This window comes from Trachymyrmex cornetzi, unplaced genomic scaffold (genome assembly GCF_001594075.2).
Source record: "Trachymyrmex cornetzi isolate Tcor2-1 unplaced genomic scaffold, Tcor1.1 scaffold8, whole genome shotgun sequence".
In the NCBI taxonomy this organism is placed as follows: Eukaryota; Metazoa; Arthropoda; class Insecta; order Hymenoptera; family Formicidae; genus Trachymyrmex; species Trachymyrmex cornetzi.
In genome coordinates this window covers 239,734-263,836 of record NW_017300135.1, presented here as the reverse complement: position 1 = coordinate 263,836, position 24,103 = coordinate 239,734, and the positions used below count along the sequence as shown (strand labels likewise).

General features: G+C 33.7%; 1 protein-coding gene across 8 annotated transcripts in view; it reads left to right on the top strand.

Annotated features, from left to right (window-relative positions):
• The window catches only part of LOC108768491 (uncharacterized), a 66,905-nt gene extending 44,124 nt beyond the window's left edge, over positions 1-22,781 (top strand). For 3 of the 8 annotated variants that reach the window (XM_018518935.1, XM_018518934.1, XM_018518932.1), the window contains 13 exons: positions 2,716-2,808; positions 3,189-3,423; positions 4,195-4,266; positions 5,312-5,477; positions 6,254-6,363; positions 7,004-7,179; positions 7,559-7,775; positions 8,436-8,557; positions 9,009-9,185; positions 15,395-15,709; positions 16,231-16,482; positions 21,430-21,563; positions 21,955-22,781. In XM_018518935.1, coding sequence (XP_018374437.1) covers positions 2,716-2,808; positions 3,189-3,423; positions 4,195-4,266; positions 5,312-5,477; positions 6,254-6,363; positions 7,004-7,179; positions 7,559-7,775; positions 8,436-8,557; positions 9,009-9,185; positions 15,395-15,709; positions 16,231-16,482; positions 21,430-21,563; positions 21,955-22,141 — 2,256 coding nt within the window. In that variant the 3' untranslated portion in view covers positions 22,142-22,781. Of the gene's footprint in view, positions 1-1,978; positions 2,060-2,715; positions 2,809-3,188; positions 3,424-4,194; positions 4,267-5,311; positions 5,478-6,253; positions 6,364-7,003; positions 7,180-7,558; positions 7,776-8,435; positions 8,558-9,008; positions 9,186-15,394; positions 15,710-16,230; positions 16,483-18,319; positions 19,755-21,429; positions 21,564-21,954 lie in introns of those variants that run through there. The other 5 variants (XM_018518927.1, XM_018518933.1, XM_018518928.1 and 2 more) reach the window with 4 other exon arrangements.
• The last annotated feature ends 1,322 nt before the right edge of the window (positions 22,782-24,103 follow it).

The following is a 24,103-nucleotide window of genomic DNA, read 5'->3' as shown; positions in this document are numbered from 1 at the left end:
CACGTCAAAAACCGACGAAAATGTTCAGGAAGTGAAAGAAATTGTGTTGAAAAATCGTCGAATCACGATTAGAGAAATAGCTGATGATCTTAACATATCGTTTGGCTCATGCCAATCAATTTTAACGGATGTTTTGGGTATGACACGTGTGTCAGCGAAATTCGTTCCAAAACTGCTTAATTTTGATCAGAAGCAGCGTCGCATGAACATCGCCCAAGACATGTTGAACGAAGTCAATGATGATCCTGATCTGCTCAAAAGGGTTGTAACTGGTGACGAAACATGGAAAATTGAAAAGGCCCATGAAAGGACGAAGATTTGCGACGATTGAGGAGATTAAGGCTGCATCGCTGGAGGAGCTTAAGGCAATACCCAAAAGTGCATTTCAGAAGTGTTTTGACGACTGGAAAAAGCGCTGGCACAAGTGCATTGTATCAGAGGGGGATTATTTTGAAGGGGATAACATAATTTTGGATGAATAAATGAATATTTTTTTATAAAAATGAAAAGTCACCTTACTTTTTGATCACACCTCGTATAGTGTATATTAGTAATTCAAGATTGATCATTTTAAAGCAATGAAGATCCAGCTTCGAGCGTAATAGGCATTTTTCTAGTATTGATTGTGTTTTCTTTATAAATTCTTTAAATAGAATCTCACTTTAAAGAGTGAAAATTGAGCCAGTCTTAACAAAGAATGACTCAATGTTCAATCTTCGAACAGTAAGATTTACTTTAAAAATTTTAAAGAGTAATAAACGCGAGACGTTTACGTTTTTAAATTAAATTCAAGAATTGAAATAACGACGTTTAAAGTGTGATACTTTCCATTTTAATGAGTCTTTTTGCTTCATTCATACTTAAAAATGACATAACTGATATAATGTTTAATTTAAAATTCCTTTTATTGCAATAATTAAGAAAAGAGAGAACGTAATGTAGCATAATAACTTGACTGTTAACATGATACATCGCATAAAAATATGGCGTTAATAAAGGCACTTACGTCAGAAAATTGATAATGTAGACCAACTAAAAGTTCGCGATTATTTTACCGAGGAATGCACCGTGATACATTTAATAGCGTGTGATGATGCCGAAGCAAAACCAATTTGAGATAAAGAGTGAATTTGTGACGCAAAGTGATTGTCCGACGAGTGATTGAACGGTAATTCTGCGCTACTTCCAATGTTGTTCTTTGTCCGTTCGTTTTGTTCGTTCCCCTTTTCCTTGGTCATCAGACGCAGCAGTTGGCACAGCTTCGATCAACGATTAAAACGCCTCACACGTACACCATCCGAGCCAAAAGTAGCTTATTTTCTTGCTTGCCACGGTAAAAAAGATTTCTTTTTTTTTTTCTTTACACAAGAAATCGTAAATAATTCAACGCGAGAAACAGGCTACGAATACAGTATTCAATTGCATTAGGGAAAGACCGATTAGCAATGCGGTGCTTCGTACAGCAGATGTCTTTAATATTAAGCCGCAATATTAAAGACGATAACCCACCGACGGTTCTTCGTGGAAAATCGTTTTCTCCTGCATACGTTCGCTTCAAGAACATAATGCATACGTTTTATTGAGTGTACGACAGAACGTTGGCTTGGAAAAAGGAAGAAATTGATACTCTCGAAAGTAAATATTAGCCCGAGGCATCGTCACGTTGTCTCCACCTCCGAGAACGCACGCTCGTCCTCAACCGCGTGAGGGATATTTCTGCCAATGCGCAAATCGCAACTTTGAAATTTCCGGCCGCGACCTTTTATGACACCATAACTGCGGAATGTCGTAAATCCGCTAACTGCTGCGTCCTGAGACACAGTAATCGGCTCACCGTGTCTTATCCGCCTGTGTCTCCTTTTACACCAAATCATATTAACGCGCGATCCATTTCTTCTCATTGTTGCGCGACGTTACCTCTTCCCGGCATGTGAAACCCTAAATTGACAATCACTGAAACCAACCTCCGGGGAGACAGAGGGCTTCCTATTGTAGTTTGGCAAGTTTAACGAACGAGGGTAAGGACAAGGATCGAGCATGCGAGAGGCCGAAGCTCGAGGTAAGACTCCGACGAGGAAAAGAGAGATAAAACCTTAGCATGATAAGGTCGGTTCGTACAGAGGTACATACAACCCGAATTTTTTTCTCTTTTCTTTTATTGCTTTTATTGCTCCTAAGAAAAGATGAAAACATATGCTTCGCTTGCTTAGCTTGCGATTGATTTTATCCGTTTTCAGACCTTTGTACGATCTTTCCTCGAAAAATAAATGTCATCCTTGTGCAAATCAGAAATTGCAATACAGAAATTTATTTAAGAGTTTATAGTATTGCGTTATTACGTAATTACATAACAATATTGCCTTCTTTTGATCAAAATTATTTTTTTAAGAGAATTATTACAAATTGAATATATCAATCATATATTTGTAATCAGCGAACAATTTGTAATCATTTAATAATTTTGCACGTACAGTTTCCAATTGCGCACGATGATGACTTGTTTGAATCTGCTTATTTTTTCTTTTATTTCTGCTTGCATTTTATTTTGACAATAATAAAGGTATGCTGAAAAATTTTCTTGCTTCGTTAATAATGCTAGAAAAAAATAAATGCCTGCGGAACGTATTTTCGGGTCTTTTCTTTATTTTTTTCTTCTTCTAAACTTCTTGACTAGTAGTGCTTATTATCTGATACTACTGCCGTTTGTATTTACAGAAATCGAGCTTTAATAAATTCGACGCTCTTAGCAAGAAAGTTCTTCATGTGCGTTCGGTTGATGCGGGGAAAGTCCAACAGCAGCTGAATGCAGTAAGTGTTCATTATTTATTTTATATTAAACTTAAAACATTTGTTGCTACAATTTTTATTTTACAACCGTAACTTGTAGTCGTACTCAGAAGTAGTTTGAAACGAAATAAATGTAGAACAATTTGCGTGTAACTAATCCCTTCGATATTACTTCACATTCGAAAATAAAATCTTTTCTAAATTAAACTCGCTCTTTAATATAAAATTATTATTTCTTGAATAATAAATTCAGCTACGTTAAATTCCAAGTATGAGACTTGAATACGCGTGCGTTTAATCGAATCGAATCGAACCTAGAGAATCGTCCTCTCGTTTCTTCATAGGCGGGGAGAGTGAAAGTTGTGAAGGTGCTAATTAATTGGCGCACTGGTGCATTGCAGGTGGGTCAGAATGCCGATGCGAATACGAACTGTCGCAGCTGCGGCAAGGTCGTGTTCCAAATGGAGCAGACAAAGGCCGAGGGTCTGGTCTGGCACAAGAATTGCTTCCGGTGCGTGCAGTGCAGTAAGCAGCTCAATGTGGACAATTATGAGAGCCACGAGAGTAAGCTCTACTGTAAGCCACACTTCAAGGAACTCTTCCAACCGAAACCAGTCGAGGAGTCCGACCAACCTGGTAAGATGATTACCATCCTGCGCAATATTAATCTGCTTAAATGGATCGTCTTTGCGAATTACTCGTTAAATCTTAACGTGGACGTTTAAACGACCGACCGTGGATTCTATCGTCTCTCCATCTCGCCGCTAATCTCTCTGAGGCGAACTTTGTGCGGACAAAGTGAGCCCCAATCTTCAGTCAGAGTGTATTAAAGGAACATAAAAACATAGATGTGTTTCGACGGGAACGGACGGTAAAACTGGAAGAGATAAAGTTTGCTTTCTTGGCGTCGCGTCGTCAGTCTTAAGTTTCTTTCGCGCCGCGATTGATGACGTGCTTGATTAATTCCAGTCGTTGCAAATCATAATTATACGTATTCATATATGTGTCCCTTGTTTTCTTTTAAGAGCGCGATATATATATATATATATATATGTCAAAGGCTGAATGTATAAACCTATAGACAATTAAAAGTAAGATTGCATCCTTGATGTAAAGATAATGGTAAGAAATATGTCTCATAGTTCTCTGTACAATGAAAACAATAGTATATGGAATTCAGGTATACAGTGTAATGCTGCCTTAATGTGCGGACATAACTTAGAGGGGGCCCGAGTGCCGTCAGTGGGCCGTCTAAGACCCAGTTTATTAAGCCCCTTAGCACAGGGGCTAGAATTACAGTTCTCTTTTCTTCTCTTCCCCTTCGTATAATTACGCGCAAGCGTCCGAGCGCTGAGAGAACGAGAGGTATCGTTAATGTGACAAAGAGTTGTCTTGTGAACTCCGCAGTGCGACCTCGAAAGCCGGAGCTGATCATACGAGAGAACGAGCCGAAAGAATTGCCGCCCGATGTGGTCAGAGGTAACGACAACAGCAACAACAACGTTCGACGTGTGTGAGTGGCGTGGAACGCGATCTGGTGATTGCTCCTAACGCTCAATGTGTCCCTTTTGCGAGTGGCTTTTTAACCGTTGATTGGTTGCTGAATCGAAAATTTATCTGTGCATCAAATCGCGTAACGTGTCCCGCATTGGTGTGCCGATTAATAAAACGGGACATGAATCATTATTAACGCCGAGCATTTCATTAGTCGGCATGTATTTCTCGGGATCTACAAGGCAATATAAATTACTGATACATTCTATAGAATTACGATATAATTTGTACATAATCCTGCTGTCGATATTAAAATTAATTTTTTTGTCTGCATGAAAAAGTGGCCAACACCATTTAATGATAATATTCTTAACGCTCCATATATTAAACTCACGAGCAAAATCCTCTTAATTAGTATATTTTAACATATTGTACATACGTGTCTGCCTATGTGTCTTCCTTATCTCATTTAACTCGGTCAGAGTTGTTAAAAAATTTATTTAAATATATGAGAGTCATACATGTAGTAGTTTGCAAAATTGCTAGCGAATTGAAATGAAGAAATAAATACTGCTATTTGCGAGAGATGTGAGATTGTAAATCGTAAGAATGATATTACGTTATATACGATATATCAATAGCTCTCGAGAGTAAACAATTGGATAATATCTTATCGCAGTGGTATGCGATGTGACATCCATGAGAAGAATGTAAGAAATTTGTAAGAGTCGTAATATGATCGATGTTTGAAATTGAACGCTGTGGCTCATGTTTGATCTGAGTATGTTATCATATCACGACGATAGGTTCAACTCTCTCTCTTCTCGATATGAGTCCTTTTAACTCTCTCCGACGCTTTTCAGAATTTTCGTGTAGTGTGTGCAACTTTGCTTTTTCCGCGAATTGTCGTTCTCGAGTGGTCTAACAAGTTTACCGCCGGAGAAAAAAAAGAGAGGGTGTTGAAATGTTTGAACAGAGCTATGAGCATCGCTAAAAGAGAGGAGTAAGAAGGTTTCCATTTGAATTTTAGCTTCCGACAAACCCGATCTGGGACTCGAGGAACTTTCAAGCTTAAACGTCAAGTCGCGCTTCCAGGTCTTCGAGAAAGCTAGTACGGAGAACACCAATGAGATCGAACGATCACCATCACAAATCGCCGTCAAGAGATCACCCAGCATCCTTAGTAAACTGGCCAAGTGAGTAATCGGTGACATATTTCTTGGGATATTTTTACAGAGTAAATTATTTTAATTAAAAAAATCTGTATATTCATATTGTATATAAAATTTCCAAGATTTTCTCGACTATGTTTGTACATACGTATAAATATATATAAATATTAGATAGTAAAGTCAAGTCGTCTCTTTCTTCGATAATGTACTGCTCTCTCTATGAGCAATGATAATTTTAAAACATGATATACCATGACACAGATTTACTTCTGTTGAAGATAATAATAAGCCTGTAATTTTGCCGGATGGGCATTTCTCGAAACGACAAAGCATACAATTATTAATTATTGCATATATTTTTTACATAGAGGATTAGAGTAATAATTCAAATATAATTAAAAATAATAAAAATTTTAATTCGCGAAATTGTACCACTTAAATAAATATAATATCTTATTATAATTATATTATGATTTTGATTTCCTATAGTTAGTATATTTATCAAAAAACGTATTAAAAGATTTCGAGATTTATATCGTGATTATATTCGGATTTTTATTACGGCGATTGTTAATTTGAATATAAATTTTAATGATTTTTTTTATTAGTATGTGTTATATGTGTGAGTATAAGTCGGTATAAACGAGGTTTTCATGGTATTCAGCAGTCAGCAGTTTCGTTCTTGTAACTTGAAACTCAAGAAAATATAGAGTAAATGTGTTACAACAAGCGTAACGGCGCAACCGCTCATACATCGTGTGCAAAGTATCTATAACTACTGTGTACGTTTTCTCATCCAGATTTCAAGCGAAAGGCATGGACATTGGCGTGGCGGACGAATCTCTCAATGGCATACCTTATGAAGAGTCCAGCGAAAGTGAGGATGAAGTGGAGGCAGAAGAAACCGAAGGTAGTCAATAAGAAAATCTTGTCAATATTAAAAAAGAAAATCCGCAATAAAAATTTATAGATTTATTAGATTTGTTGAATATAAATTTTCAATTTAAATACAAATTTTTTAATTTGTCTCTAAAAAAAATTGTTTATACGTCAACACTTTGACTGTCATGCGTATTCAATTGATACACATCTATGTGGGTGCAGGATAGAGTTTGAGTGTTGAACAATGTTAGTTATTGCATAGAGAAATAAGTTATATTTTAATTTATATAACATATTATGTAAGCTTACGTATCTCATTATATTTGTGTCATAATTTTGTAATAAGTATCATGTCATTGATCTGTGACTTACGACTTCGTTTTTTATATCTTTTATGACGAAATTTGATGATACTGATTTATAACATACGTTATATTAGCTTGTTATTTGAGATGATGTTTATTATCCTCACCTCGCGTATTTCTTTTATGCACATGGGGGGATTGAATATCCACAAATAAAAAATATTAAATTCTAACAAGTCTTATACCAATTTACATTTAATTTATGAAAGTTAAGTATAAAGTGTTATTATGGTGTTAGGAAATTGATTATAAAAATCAAAGTATTAAATTGTATTGTAATTGTGTTAATTTTTTCCATTTTAGAAGTGGACACCGAAATCGTAAAATCAAAACGCACTACACGCGAACGACCGATCAGCTTTTCGAAGATGGACGATATCAAGAATCGTTGGGAGAGCACCAGCCAGCAGGGAAGACGCGAGGTTCAGCGCGAGGCTAGGAAGGAAGAAATCGCAGGAATCCGTTCGCGATTGTTCTTGGTAATTTTAGTAATTTGTCATATGAAACTATAAAGGATAATATTACAATAAGATCGTAAGCTTCGTTGTTATTATTTTATGATATTATTGGTTTAAGAAAAAAAAGTCACACGTCCGTTATAACGGTTTTAATATTAACGCAGCTGTTTGTATCTTTTTTATTATCATTAATATGTGTAATGTCATAAAAGTGTAAATTGAACTGTCAGAGAACAGCTGCACACGTTTCTTTCGCAACGTTTATTGACCATTGACCAGTTTTTTCTCAGAAACCAGCTCTTTAAATACAGCAGATTTTTCCTTTATATCGCACTTTGCTGAATTCATTTAATAAAAATATTGACATTTTTTTTAATTTCTCTTTTTCTTCGATTTACAGGGTAAACAGGGTAAGATGAAGGAAATGTATCAACAGGCGGTAGCTGGAAGCGACCGTGTTACGAAGATAAACGCAGCAGAGGAGATTCAGCACTCGACTACCCACGCTCGCTCCCTCAAAGAGAGATTTGAACGGGGCGAGCCAATCGCGGCGTCAGACGACGAAACTGATAGTAAACCGAAACCGGAGAAAGCCGACGAGGAGGTGATCGCAGCAGGTATAAAATGGACTTTCAGCAATTAAATGACTTGCGAATCGCGAAGACTAGAGAATTGCGAAAAGACCTAGACGTCGAGATGGTAATTTGAAATAGACTGACGAAATGTTTGATCGCAATACTTGTTATACTATAATTGTGAGCATATAGGAATGGAGAGGAATTACGTGATGAACTTAGAAGTACTCATGTAACAAAAGTCCAGTTGTAGTGAGAAATATATAACAAGTGTTTTCATCGTGTTTGTATCGTTTTATACTTTAAAGATATAAATAGTTATTCATACGCGCGAATGAAGGCACTTAATAATTTTTACATAACAGATTAACAATTCTTAAAGATCTTATAGATATTAATCTATACCTGTCTTATATGAACTCTTTCGAGAGAAAAACTCAAAAGAAAGTAACCTAGTATTTCTTACAATACGAGATGTTCCGCGCAAAAACTCTCTACTGAATAGAAGACTGTGTTAAGAGGTCATATTATTATTTGTCGGCTTTATATGAAAAATTATTTTTGTTCCGAACAGAAATAGACCGTTATGAGTTGTCGAATTGCGCAGGGTGAAAGTATCTGTACTAATTGACAGTTTAAATATATGAGTGATTTATGATAATCTATATTTATAATAATATATGTTGGTCACGCAAAACACAGGCATCAGCAGGAAGTCCCGGTCACTCTTTTTGGAACTAGACGCGACTGCAGCAAAAACAGGACGTCCAGTGACGCCAGTTCATCCAAAAACGCCAACCGAAACCTCACGACGTGCACGAGACGTAAGTTCAGTCACTTTTATCTATTATATATATATACATATTATATTTAGTTAAGCCAAAGTTCATAATTCACTTTGAAAATTTTAAAACATGAATTTGTCTACTAAAATTATGAGAATAGAATTTTTCTATTTTTTATATATAGTCTTTTTTAAACACTTATAGCTTGGAAAATTAATTGTAAAATTATTAAAATATGTATTTTTTCTTAGTAAGTATCTATACGTGGAAAAATTTAAGTGCTAATTTGTTTAATATAATTTCTATTCAAAAGAAGGTTTTAGATTGTGACATTGATTAGTATAAGATTCAAAGTAATATAGTTAAACAAAGAAAATATATCTTTGAGGCAAATGTATCTCGTTTTTCAACGTGAGATTTTTCATTGAACGCACATGCAATGTCAATAACGCGTCTAGTAATGATAATTTCTGAAATATTTGTGAGAAAGGCGTTCATGGGTCGTCAAGTCTCAGACGATGTGGTGCGCAGCTCAGATGCGACCGAGGAGATCCAAGTAGAAACGTCGGAAATTTCGAACAAGTTCAAATTCTTCGAGTCCTATAAGGAACCGCAGAAACAGCGAAAGCAATTTCGCATTACGCCGCCTCGTGACGGTCAAGTCAAGGTTCGACTCTTCGACTTTGTTGTCGTTGATTGATTTATGTCTGTGTTAATTTTCTCTAACAATCTTATGCGTGTCAACTAATTAAACGATCATGATTTACTATATGATTTATTTGATGGAGTGATTTTGCTTAAGAATTTTTACCGTCTATGGAATTACAAGAATGTAGTAAGCAGAAATAATTAAATACCCGAATTAAAGAATATAATTTTATTTTTATCGCTTAAATTATATTGTTTATTTAATAATGACTGACTATTATTATAACTATTATTATACTGACTATTATTAGACTAACAAAAATAGACATATATAAAATTTTTATAGTCTATTGCTATAGAGAATTATTTTAATGACTCTCTTCTATTTGTGAAAGTACTATTATCGTATATAGTTATATATTTATATTGTATTCCGAGTATATTGCATTTACCAATAATATTATTATCGATTTAACCTGAAGGATTTTCAGGTTATTGATAAAGAAAAAAATGTAAAGATATCTTAACATGATTTACATTATTATTAGAGATACAAGAGATAATTCGTATTGTAAAAGGAAATATTGGTTTGTCGAGAAATAGCGTGATCTCATTTTCAATTAAGATAGGAGAAATATTTGCGCTCATACGTGTTTGACTGTTTTAAATTGCATCACGTCTTTAATCCGCATTTTATGTACGTTTTATTTTTTTGTTTGACTACTAAAAACACTAACGTGGTTTTATATGATTTTCCGATTACGTAACTCTTCACATTAAATAACATTTATCCCTTGCTCAAAATTTGTTTAAAATATTAACTTCAACATTTGGCTAAAGATAATTATAATTATTAAAATGATGATTACCGTACCTACATAATCAAAAGTAAATTTCAAGTTATTTTTTTTTATATTAAGACAAAAAGAGCTATTAGAGCCTAGCAAGATAACTTATGCTATAATAAAAGTTTATTGAAATAATAAACAACTTTTAATAACAATTTTCAAATGTCTCAACCTTTTTCAGACTGAAGAGTACCTTCTCGTTTTAATATAATTAAATTTATTCCGAGTAAGCCGAGTCTTTCAATATATTTAATTATTTTTTTTTACTTTAGATCGCGTTCAAGATTAAGTAACACCTGCATTCTCTTTGACTCCCCTTGTAATTTTGTGATATTTTATTGCAGATAAACCAAATTTTCCAAATGATAAAATAGTAATAAGGTATTTAAATTGTATTTTTTATAAATAGCATTTTGATATTCCTATTACAATAAAGAAAGTACTCCGTTCGAATCATAAATCTTATTTCTGATATTGTACGTATATTTTAGGAATGAAATATTCGTATTAGAGTTCAAAGAATGAAATGTTTGTTATTTCGCAAGAATATAAAAATTTTTTATGCATGAATATATAAAAATATATATAAACATACATAAACACGCATAAATATTCATAACATATATAATTATTAATTTTACAAAAGAAAGGAGGATGTATGAACATGTATATGAACATATTTTATATATAATATATATGTTTATGAATATTTATGCGTGTTTATGTATGAATATACATATTCATGGATGAAAAATTTTTTACCGGGATAGTAACCCCTCATGTCTTCTTTCATCTATCGATATATCCCCGGCGTGATATGCGAGTTTATCAATAATTATCGAAGTCTCACTGTTGTTCGCGGATGCGGCCTAATAAAAAGGAGCCTCGTGCTCGTGCATCTCTTGGGGAACCGGCGGCAATGCGCCTCGCGCGGAACGCACGACACAACGAGTCGATTCCAACAAACCGGGCTGTCCTTGAACCCCCTCCCGAAGTGGTCAGCGCAGCAGCAGCCATACTTTTACCGTTAGTATTCCTACATCCTTCCATTCGTGAAGAGCAAGCGGGGCAACACAAGCGGACCGGGTACCGGCGCGTTGGGCCCGGGAACCTTAACCGAGGGAAGGCGCGACGCGCGCGACGAGGCCCCTCGCAGTAACTCACACACACACACACACACACACACACACACTCCCCCAGGGGAGGAGGGCACACACCGTCGGTCCCCTATCCTCTTGTGAACGGCATAGCAACCGGCTGTCGCGCCGTTCGTACGAACTTCTCACGAATCAAGAGAAGGAGAGCCTCCCTCAAGAAGCGCGCCGAAGTGGCGGACCGGATTCGCACAGTTTGAACGACGACGCTCAGTCTCGTTCCGCTCGCCGAAGGGGCTTTAATAATCACGGAAAGGTAATTATCGGTCCGCGTACAGAACGAACGCTTCGGTTACGTTCTGTAATTGCGATCGGAAATACTGTGCTTTTAACACCTAGTTACCCGAAGTTTCTTCTGAGCGGCACATTCCGAGTGGTGCAAAAAGTAGGCTGATGAATCGTTAATACCTGGATATAATGAGCGTTTCGGTTCATAGTTAACGATCTGTAAACAATTTACATATTCTTTTTTTAGAGACTATGAAATCGGAGACTTAATGCTCGGGATTCCGGTTATAATTGAAGATTTGTTTTTTTTTTTATTAATATTTTATGAATGACATATATTTATTTATAAGATCGACAGGAAGACTTTCTGGCAATTAATTGGAAAGCAATCGATGCGGCGGTTAATCATGCTCCGCGATTGCAATCAATTTTTCAAGATACCGTTTGGTAATCGAGGTTTCTTCAAGGAGGAATATTGTGTTCTACTTTCCATAAAAATTACACACTTCATATACATGAACGTTCCATTTACTTCGGAGTATTGCTGCGCGATTGGATTTTTCGGAGTACTGTATTTGATATCTAATATCCAAGCTTTCTAAAAATTGCAATGTTCGAGTTTCAATTTATGGCCGCTACGACAATTGAAAGTAATTATTTTCAAATAATTAATTTTTGCACATCAATTAATTGTTTAATTACATTTGCATTCGATTTATTATATATTAATATACACTGAAAAAAATCTTAATTTTAAAGAAATATTTCTTTGCTCCTATTAAAAAAAGTTATTTCTTTGGATTATTGAAAATTTTTTTGAAAATTAGATATTGTACAATGAGATATTGTTTCAAAGAAATAATTTTTTTTAATACGAGCAAAGAAATATTTCTTTAAAATTATGATTTTTTTTTCAATGTATAAATTGTAGATCGTATTTTTCGGAATATTATCTGTATATTGGTTAACATACGAGATCGTAATCATAAATTATTCTGTATTGAATGATACATTCTGATGCGCTTGCAGATACAGCGAAAATTGCGTGAGACTTTCATATGAAAGTTTCAATTACTTTCAGACATATTTAGAGCGAACAATTAATATGTGCAACCGCAATGTGTTTTCATCGAATTGTTAATTGTTCGTAATTGGCCTCCGACGAATATACACTCGAGATCTCTTCGTCGTGTGATTATAAGAGCGTTTCCGTCGACGATGAAGGAACGGACGTCGCTCGGGGGGGCGCAATCTCGCCGTGGCTTGATTTGCCGCTTGACGTGCCAGCACAGAGGGATACCGTGTGATCAAATATCCTTTCTGGACTGGTGATTTTATGGAATTCCGTTGGAAGTACTCTCCCGTAGATCCTCTCGACTCCATTACCACAGCGCGAAATCCGACTAAGACTCGCGATACTAAGATATTACTAAGCGTTTTTTCTTTTTGTTTTGTCAGGACCAAAAATAAAATAGTAATCTTCAGATTAGTTAATTTAGGGGCTTCTCAAGCATTTTTAATTTAGAGACTCTCGATGCGTTTTTCATTTTAGAGAATACTGAAATATCTTTGCAGCAGCAACCACCATTTTTACAGTTAATTTTTTATTAATTTATTATTCTCTATTTTTATATAATTTTCTGTGTAATATTGGCATTTACAATTTCAATTTAAAAAACAAATAATAACATAACTCGTTTATGTACTGTGACGGGAGGAGATTTCCTTAATTCAAAACTAAATGCGGTCAATTGTCATATAATCTAATATTGCACGGGAATTATCGGTTTTCCATTTTCTGACGTTTTCAAACAAAAGTTCTTACTGGATTAATTCGACATTTATTTATTATTCAATATCTTTAATTGATTTATTCAATAGCACTGTTCGACAAAAATCACTTTTCTTTCTCTTCCAAGTGTCATAATAAATTTTCCGAAAATTTTTTCGCGTTGAACATGATTGTCAGAATTTACGTAGCTCATCAGAATGTTGAGTAAAATGAGATGAAATGGGTTTTTAGTCGTTTTTAACATTTTTTTTACAGCAAAATGAAAACTTGTTTTTAAAGTCTACATCAATGTGTAATTTTATCAGCGACATCGTGTTCGATGCGAAAAAATCTTTAGAATACGTAATACGATATTTCGGAGAGAATTTGATTGTTGTACAATGTAATTTTAGTTATCTTTTTTGGTTCTATTTTTCTACACATTGCAAAACAATTAAAAACGATTAATTAATAATGCAAAGAATGATTGAAACGTATGATACATAGTCGCTTCTTTAATTCATATTATACGGACAGTTTATTTTTCAATTCTAATTACTTTAATTATATTGCCTTTCAATTATATATATAACGTGCTTATTTTAAATTCTTAAGAATTTTGTTCTCAAAATAAACGACTCACACTTTTTGCTGCAGTACTGATTCGTTGGCATAAACGAGAAGCGAATGGACAGATCAAGTGACGACAATTGACCGTTACAGAGTGCGTATACCACTCTTAAACCTGTCAATTTGTCGCCATTAAATACTAACCTTGAAGCGCGTACCGCAACCCTTTTGTCTAACTAAAGCCGATTCGTCAACAGTCCTAGTCCCATCCCGATTTAAACTAGCGCAAGGGTGGTCTCTTCCTAAAATATCGCGAGACGCGAACAACCTTCGATCACTCTACGTGATCAGCAATCAGGTTTTCGACTTACCTGACCCACTTGGGTTCAGGTATAATATAAACGTGGACAGACCCGATCAGGCGATTGAGAAGGATCAAAACCTTTGTCTCGAGAATAAAGACTCTGTTTTATATAATAGAAACCCTTATATTGCAGTATCTTACAATTAGTTGAAATATGCAAAGCATGCTATATTTATTAATTTACTTATGTATGTTGCATAGCTTCTTATTAATTTATTTTTCCATAAGCACATTGATTTTTTTCAAGATTGTGATTTGAGTGCAAATGAATTTGTTATCCATGAATGTAGCTATTTTTTCTTTAAAATGTTATTTAAGTTCTCAGAAATATATTACGTTTACTGATATCATTGTAACATAATATTTTTAATTAAAAGAAAAAAGTCTATATATGTACTTCTACATAAGATTTATAACCATACCACTCACGCTTGACTCAGAATCCTCAAAGTGACTCATACCGGATACGATTTGTAAAAAGAAACATTTCGACCGTGAATCTCCAGCTAGCTGGGTCCTCCGACGACGTATCATGACTCAAACATTCAGTTTAAAATTATCAAGCGATAAACAATATAGGTGTGCTCTTAATCGAGCATTATCTGTCCTTGTTGTCTTATCATGTAATCTCTCTACGAATTTCGAAACAGCATCAATTATGTGTAGATAAATGAATATGTTGATACGTGTCGAAGATATATTCAACTTGTAATAATTTTATGATATATTGGCGTTTACAAAAAATTTTGGAAGGTATGAGAAAGAAAGAAATAAACATAATTAACGTACAAAAACTAAATACTTATATAAATTATTAATAATTATTAAAATAATTAATACAATTAATTCTTCACATATAAAATGTATTTGTACAATTTAATTTTATCTCTTTGATAAAAATAATTACTTTGTATTTCAAAGTCTATTCACGTTAAATTTAAAAATTATATTGTATTGAATTATATAATTTAATTAAAAGAGATAACTTCAGAATAATGTACAACATACTTCGAGTATGGTTGAAAGTATTCGGTAGGTACGATACGATACGAAAAAATTTGTTAAAAAATTGGTCAACTAGAAATACATTCTTTCACCAAAAAATCAATACATGTTCCGAAAATAAAAGAAATAATTTTATTACGAAACATAGTTCAATATTACCTTATATAAAAATAATAATTAAATAAAATTAAAATTGCTTTTAATTTAATAACGGGATAATAATGAAATTATGTGATTTTTTTCAACTTACATTTGATTGTTATGTTAAACATATATTTTCTTTCGCAGATGGATTCACCGGATCGCGAGATTTACCGCGATCCAGATGTAGTCAGAGCTGACGACAGGGTGGACGAGGTGGTGCGCACAGACACAGCGAGGAAGATGCTGTCCATCTTTCGGCAGATGGAAGAGAACGCGTGCAAGGAAGAATTGCCGGAGGGCCCGAAGCCCTTGAAACGTTTCACACCGCCCCCTGAGGATAAATTCGCCAAAGCAACGGCCTCGGACTCGGAGGAAGGCGAAGATGAAGAGGGCGAGGAAACCGACGGTGATGAAAGCGCCGAGGAGAGAGATCCCAACTACGTCCGTGCTTCTGATAAGGTTTGTGTTCGCGCAAGACTTTTTTTATTAACGAAAAATTGAAAAATTTTAAAGAAATACAAAAAATATAAATGTATGAAAGAAGGTCTACAATAAGACCGATATAAAAGTTACATGTCTCATAACATCGAATTAGTATCTTTTCGAAACTTTCTCTTTCTATAGATATTGTTTTGTATTTCTTGCGTAAAATGTAACGTTAAAATAAGACTGAATTATTGATTTCAATCAAGAAATTTTTTAGTCTGTCTCTTCGTTTTACTTTTTTCTAACAAGTTTCTTCGCGCCAGATATATATATAATTTCCTAATTATTAATAAATGTGACGATCTACAAAATCTCGAAAGTGGTCAGAGCAAAACTGCCTAAACGTGTTATTAGATGGCTTTAAAAAGTCGGCACGAACTTTCGAGACAGGTCGTTGTCCCACGTTCAAAATTTCGGGAAAACAGCTCTTTATTCCCGATCGACACGACTCCACCCTATAATCCACGGAATCATTTCGCTTGTTATCGGGCTAGGTAGAGGACGAATTCTTAAAACAAGCGCAGAATGCGGCGCGCGCCAAGACTCTACGTGCTAAGTTCGAGCACTGGGAGGAGACCGACGGCAAGGTCAGCAATCACCATGTCGCCGAAATGGAGATGGCCCAGGGTACGGGCGATCAGTCTAGCATAGAATCGGCGAGCAGTCTTAGAGCTCGTTTCGAGTCTCTCGGCTCGCAGGCTAACGAATCCCCGCGCACACCGAAGGTCAAAGTCAATCGATTTGTGGTAAGTACATTTTCTTGATCTATATAATCGCGCACGTGTCCTCGACTTGGTCCAATATCATATTGTGACTTGTCGTTTGTGTAATCATCATTATTCTTCCTGCATCTATTATAATTAATCATTTCATATCACCACTCCTCCTGATTTTTAATTACTATTGATTAAATTTGGAGAACATGCCTCTGATTCTTTTTCTTTTTACCGTAACAATATGCTTTTCTGATTAGTTTATAATTGCGGTAGTGCTTTTCTTAACAAAATTATAATATAAAATATATTTGCAAGAGTAATATTAACATTTTTTAAATCACATATAAGTTGAAAAAATCGTATAACATAATTTTTATCCTGTTCTCATTAAGTATAGCAATTTTGCGATTTTAAGTATTAGTAATATTTATTTTTAAGTAAAGCTAAAATTATTGCGATTATAAGCCAATCAGAAATTTGAAATTAAATATTTTTCCCGATAAGTTCCCTTTTTTTTTTATTTATGGACGATTCGGCATTGTAAAGTATGCGCATGGTGTGATTTTGAATTGTTGTCAGTCTGCCTGTGCTTATCTGTTTTATATGTTAAAACTATAAGTGTATTTTATTCGTTGAGCATGTTTGTATTGCGTCAAAAAAGTCAAAACAAACAATGAAATATTAATATTTCAAAATAATTAATATTTTTTAAAAGTAACATCTTATTGGGTTAATAAATGATTGCAGCATTTTGACGCAATTCGAAGCAATGCGTGGAAAATGCACGATTAAGATTTTATTGTATTTTATTTTATTTTATGTGGCTCATCTTTTATGTAACGAAAATTTATATATTTTTACGCTCTTTATTATAATAGTAAAATATGTTTATATATACGTGTACAGTCTGCGATGAAAGTTAATTATTGCTTATAATAATTTAATGTGATAATTTTTCATCTCATATATTTAATGGATTTTGCGCGAACATAAATTCATGTTATCCACTCTCTTTATATTATTACATTCTTTTATGGAACAAATAAGATAATTTCTCATCGCATTATCGCTTTCAATTTTTTTGCAATAATATTGCAATTATATTAACATATAGTAACATATATTAACATAAGTCATGATATTGGCAAATGTCGTATTGTAATATCGGTATATATTTCTAAGCTGTTGACGTATTTAGTTTTTAATATCCGCGATTAAACAATAAGAATTAAAAATATATTTATTTTAGAAAAATGACGATCTACTCTACAATAACAATCTAGTCTATATATCACTAGAAATTATAGATCTAAATATTATAGAACTAAAAATTATAGATCAATTCATTATGTTTCTAGAATTTTTCTTTTGCAAAGAGATGTTTTTCTTTACTCTAACGAAGTGTTGATGGGGTATAAAAAATTAATTCATCATTCAAATTCGCTCACCATAACGGAAAATTGATACATTATTGTTCATTGTTTTGTGATTGGGAAATAAAAGTATAAAATTGCAGTTTCGCAGTTAAAAAAGATAAAAATAGCTCGATAACTTAATAAAAGAAAATTATGTGAAACTGAAATAATTATACAACATTTAACGAATACACATTCCATATTAAGTTCTAATTAAATTTCCTGCGAGTAACGGAATTTTTACCTTTATTCCTTTATTGATTTTTATCGAGCATGATTGATGTGATTATCTTCTTTTTTATTTTTGGTTATTGTTCTTACATTTTTTTCTTCGTTTGAAATCTGCCTGCGATATTTTGGTCAAAATTCTGCCCGCTTGTGTCGTGTGGTAATGTAAAGTGAAAGTAATCACAAACAAAATCAAGTGCTCTTCTTTTTATGACGTGGAGCAGTAAAGGAAAGAGAAAGAAAGGGAGAGACGAAGAAAATACACACCTGGAGATTAATTCGATTACGAGAAGAATGAGAGAAGAAAGAGAAGAAGGTCGATGGAAGAGAAAGAGCGTCGTTGGAACCGCGATGGAAAGGCAATTTTTTTAAATTTCGTGCATTAAGTAAAAAATAAACGGCAATAAAATGTTCAATTATTGTCGATTATTGTAACGACTTTGCGTTTTCTTAGGGATGATTTTAACACACTCGAGTTATGTTCGTATAGTACATCTTAGCCTGTAGACTGTATCATATGTTATGTGTTAATACGTTATTGCACTACGAGAATTTGCGCGATTATTAGATTCGTTGAGCGTTTCGTCCAATTGCCAATTAGAATGGAAGATATATGCTATCGCAAAATCAATTCCAAACAGATGGCAATAAACCGTTCGAAGCATAATATGCCAAGTCACGCAGAAGAAAAAGCATGCAGGAATTTAATACATATTGATTCGCAGATTACAGCGTTATGAAAAGATTTAAATTTATTAATCATTATTTTTTTATAAACATTTTTATTAAGTGATAAATTGAATTGGACAGCTGTGAAATTTTTCATTGCGTGTGCAATAGAAATCTTGCTTTATCAGTAATCCGTGGAAATATTTGTTACACAGAAACGCTCAACTTATCCTAATACATATTACATAAAGAGAGAACTTTATTGTCTACTAATTTACTTTACACAATAAAAGACGAATATCTATCTTTTGTGTCATATGTATGTTGGCATTATCGTTGTCAGGAAGTCTTTGAAAAAAAAAAAATTCTTTCTACCCACATACGTGCGATATATTGCTGTAAAACTTAAGATGGATTCGCTTTTAAGCAGTGAAATTCGTAACGATGTGTATTCAATTTTTCCTTACTTTGTTAATTCCACAATATGTCGTCATTTGTTAATTAATTGAAAATTCGTATGTAAACTATTATAATACTGCAATGTGCCAAATTTTATTAAACTTTTAAGCAATTTTTTTCAAACTATAATTTTAATTTGAACGGAATCTTTACAACTGATGACTGATTCATCGTATAATGTGCCTTTTTGATTTTTTTATATAAATGATTTACTTTTTAAAATAATACTTAAATAATAATGAAATTATTGAGATTTATCTAATATAAAATATTAGACTATGTATGAAATATACCGAGCAAACGTAGAAAATGAAACTATCATAATATGAACATCGACAAGCATTATTTTGGCTCGTTGATATTCACATATAACAAAACGGATTCAAAGTTTTCTTTTCATCGTTACGATCTTCCTCTGCCACTTTAGATTTCTAATTTTCATAAGTGCCAAGTTTTACGTTGAATGAAGAGAGTAGAGAGAGAGAGAGAGAGAGAGAGAGAGAGAGAGAGAGAGAGTAAGAGTGCGAAAGAAAAAAAAGTGCGTGAGAATGACGAACGAGAAGCAGAAGGTGATGCTTTCTCCAATTTAACGTGCGATAAAGGCCTGAACAAGGAAGTATCGGGTACTGTCGAGGTGTTCTGGGGCCGACTGGCGGTTAGGACCGTAGCTATTTCGATCGCTTTTACAAATTTCGAATCTTTTTACAGCTTAGCGCCGTGGTACAGTAGATTTTTATACTCGTGTGGAAAAACGTAAACGATAATTTCGTTCTCGTGTCGTCGCGTTCGAGCCTGTTTCCCCGCATTTGTGATTCGAATAAAATATTTCGCAAACACGCGTTATATATTTGTATCTCGGCACCTGTGCAATACGATAAACTATGACTACGTATTTGTTGTTTTACAGAAAGTGCAAATCTATTCTATATATTAATCTTACACTGAGAAAAAAATTTACTAAATCTTAATAATATTTTTTTAACAGTACTACTTTGACATTTATTTATAATAAATATTTACTTAATACAAAGATGATAACTAAATTAAATTAATGATTCTTGTATCAAATATATATATACATATAAATACATATATGTTTATATATAATAAATATCTCGCTAGTACTCAAATAAATACTTATTAAAATTTGGTACATTTTTCTTCAGTGTAGTTGTATTATATTTTAGATACGTTATATTATTTCTTGTGAGTAAAATGTTCTCTTATCTATGGCTTCATCATTTACTGTTATGTCCGTTATTTTTTATACTCGCCACAAGAGATCGTGTAAAATGTTATCGTAAATTCTTATAGAAACGACATTTTCGCTGCTACTGCTAGATATGAGAACGTCGTCAATGTAGAGCTACGATGTCACTTTCGGCATATTTTATACTTCACAGAAGAAGCACAGGGATGTGAACGACTTCGGTCATATAATATCAGGGTAAAAACGCTATCGCGTTCCTCGAATTTCAAACGAAGGACCCATTCTTAAAAGAGAGCATTGTACGATTTTTTTAGATATGTATCTAAGTGCTGTAGAAAGAGAGGAAGAAAGATCGAAAATGTATATTCTCGACAGCGAATATTTCTCCGTCTTCCTTTATCCGTTTGTGCAATAATAATTTCCGTTGTGAATACACAAATTACGAATTATGAATTTATTTAAGAGATTTAAGAGATTAGTGTGATTCATAGCAGGAAGCGCTAAGCTGATTTTGATTTGCGAAAAATCTGCTCCGTGGACTGAGATGCTGACGGAGATCTCGCGTGACAAATTGCGAGTCCTTGTTAACGGCCTCTCGAATTCTTCTGATTTGTATAGCATAGATAGCGATAATAGTCTAGTTTACTGCGTCTTTTAGCGTATCGTTTCTATTGATGTACTACGATCTTGTTCTGTTTATCTTTCACGTGTAACATTTATTACGATAATACACAAGTGATAAATAAAACAGGTGCTAAATCTATTTGATAAGGGAGGAGTGGGTAGGATGAAATCAAGGGAAGATCTCTTGATGCGAGAAGCGCGGCCTTTCTTCGTCTTCTTCTTCGCGTAGTGTATGTACATATTCCTCTTACATTAGATCATCTCTCTTTACACAATCTATCATACATTCAGCATACATAAATCCCCGGTATCCGGCTGTTATTGAGGAGTATTCGTAAGGATTAAATTTCCTCTGACGTAACAATCGTACAGGAGATCCAGACGACATGCACGGAGATGTGCGAGAGCTGCGAGAAAAAGGTCTACCCCTTGGAGAAGGTCGAGACAAATAACAAAATCTTCCATAAGCAATGCTTCCGGTGTCTGCAGTGCAATTGCATTTTAAGGTAATGGAAAAAGACATGTAAACTTCTGCTTATATCAGGTCTATCAGATATGTAGATAAGATTGTAATATATCCTGTACTAAACATATTTCACTTAAAGAAAATGAAGAGCCTACAAAAGTGTCAAGCAATGCAGTGTCAGTTATCGAAAACGTTTTGATAATTAACATGATGTAAATGTATGTATAAATATGGAGATACTTTTTGTCTTTGACAGTAATAATATTTTAATTATATTATAATATAATATATGTACATACACAAATATTATAACACGCGTTATAATCGATTTTTGTTTCTTCTCTATTTCGAATTTTTATTCTTCAATTAAATACAGTTACGAAATTATAGTTAAGTATAGTTATTGTTATATTATTAATATGTTCAAATAGGATGGACTCCTTCACTCTGAATAACGGCAAGCTGTACTGTATCCCGCACTTCAAGCAACTCTTTATTACACGGGGAAACTATGACGAGGGCTTCGGTGTCGACCCGCACAAGAATAAATGGGTGACAACAAACTCCAGCAATTCCACGAGCCCATCGCCAATCGCGGTCTCGAACGGCGATCTCTGATTTTATAGTCTTCCACCTCAATTCTTTCCTGGTTATAAATCGCTATTGAATTTTAGTCGAATTTTAGGTGGATCTAGATAAAGATTTAAAGAGGGAATAGTCCCTCTCGGAAATACATTTTAGGATGTATGTCAATCATCGCGGAAAAGATATAATATCTTTTACAATTTTCCCCTCGTGAATGATAAATTAGATCCACCTATGGTCAAAACGCGATGATGATTATGATAAATTGTACATTTTATTACGTTATTATCGCGTACATATGAGAACGCGTTTGTATATTTAACGGTAATTGGAATGAATCGCGATGATCGGAGACTCGCTCCGAGAAAAAGGTCTCTGCATGCGAAAATCTTTTCGAAGTGTAAATCTTGCTAAACATTGAACAAATGAATCGAAAGGCATGCATACGTATTTTCTTTACTCCGTTCGTAAATCGAGAACGTAAATATGATTTAAATTATATCGAGGAAATAATAAAAAATGCGCGTGATTTTTTTGGTTCGCCAAGTTGCGTTGAATTAAAATGTATTTTAAAGTTCGTAATGAAAGATCAATGAAAAATCGAAGAAATTGATTCTGATATAATTGCAATGTGCTATAAAGTATCTTCTCAATTTTTAAACTCTATTGTCATCGCTCATCATAAAATTCGCTTGATATTGTTACTATTATTATTTTATTGATTTTATTATTATTATATTATAATTATTATTAATATTATTTACGTGCGTCGCACTTGGTATTATTCTATTATATATGTTGTATAATACAATATTACATTACGCTTCGTAAATCTTGTATCCGAACCTGTCCCTCAATAAATAAGAATTTTATACATCTATATTTATTATAATCTCCGCAATATAAATCTGCATCTAGACCAAAAAATATGATTTATGTGTAGATAAAACAAAATTTTAAAACGTATTTATATATTGATATTTAGAACGTTATCGTTATTATGAAAAACATTTTAGAGTAATTAGCTTCGTATTTTTAGTTTTATTATCGCTTCACAATATCTGCGTCAAAAATGAGTGGCAGTTTGCAGTCAACAAATATGATATCGCGCGTTATCATTACGCAGTGTATCACGAAAGTAAAATACAGATGGCGAAACTTGCGCGTAAGAGGCATCGGGCGGTAGCCATATTATATAGTGCTGCAGAGTGCAGCTATCCATTGACACAGCTCTTTCACACGAGTTTACCTTTTTCTAACGAATTTCTTATCAAAGTAAATATATACGTATGTAATTTTGTCATTAATAATGCAAATTTTTATTAACTAAAAATAACTATTATTGAATAAAAATAATATAATAGGAATACAGTTATATAATACAAAATCGAGTCTATTTGAAGCTATAACCCTGCCTGCACAATGCGTGACAAACACGTCTCTATGACGTGCCAACTCGTCACACGTTACGTCGCAGCGACTTCTCGAAACGTAATAGACACGTCGTTGACATGTGACTAAAGGTGCCTTTTCATCCAGCGAAAAAATCGCCGCGATTGATGATTACGTGATCATTCGCTGTTCGCTAGCCAGTAATCGCTATTCGTCGAAATTTTCCAGCTTTTAGCGAATGTCGTGGAATATCGGATGTTGTACTACATACTATGTAAAGATATGTTATAAAATATATTATAAGATATATAAATGGATATATATATATGGATTTTCGTGCATTTATTTGATGGTAATAATATACTTGTGTATAAATAAATGAACACTGCATTTGCTGATTATATAACTTAATCCAGTTCATAACTGAATGATCCTCCATCTAAAAAGATTAAAAAAAATTTTATAGATAATTAATAATTTACTGTATATTTATTAAATACACAGCATTTAAAAACACTTCAAAGCATATAACCAAGTATAAATACGTACTTTAGTAGATATTGCGAAACGATTTTCCTTATTTCCCAATATCTTTTGGATAAG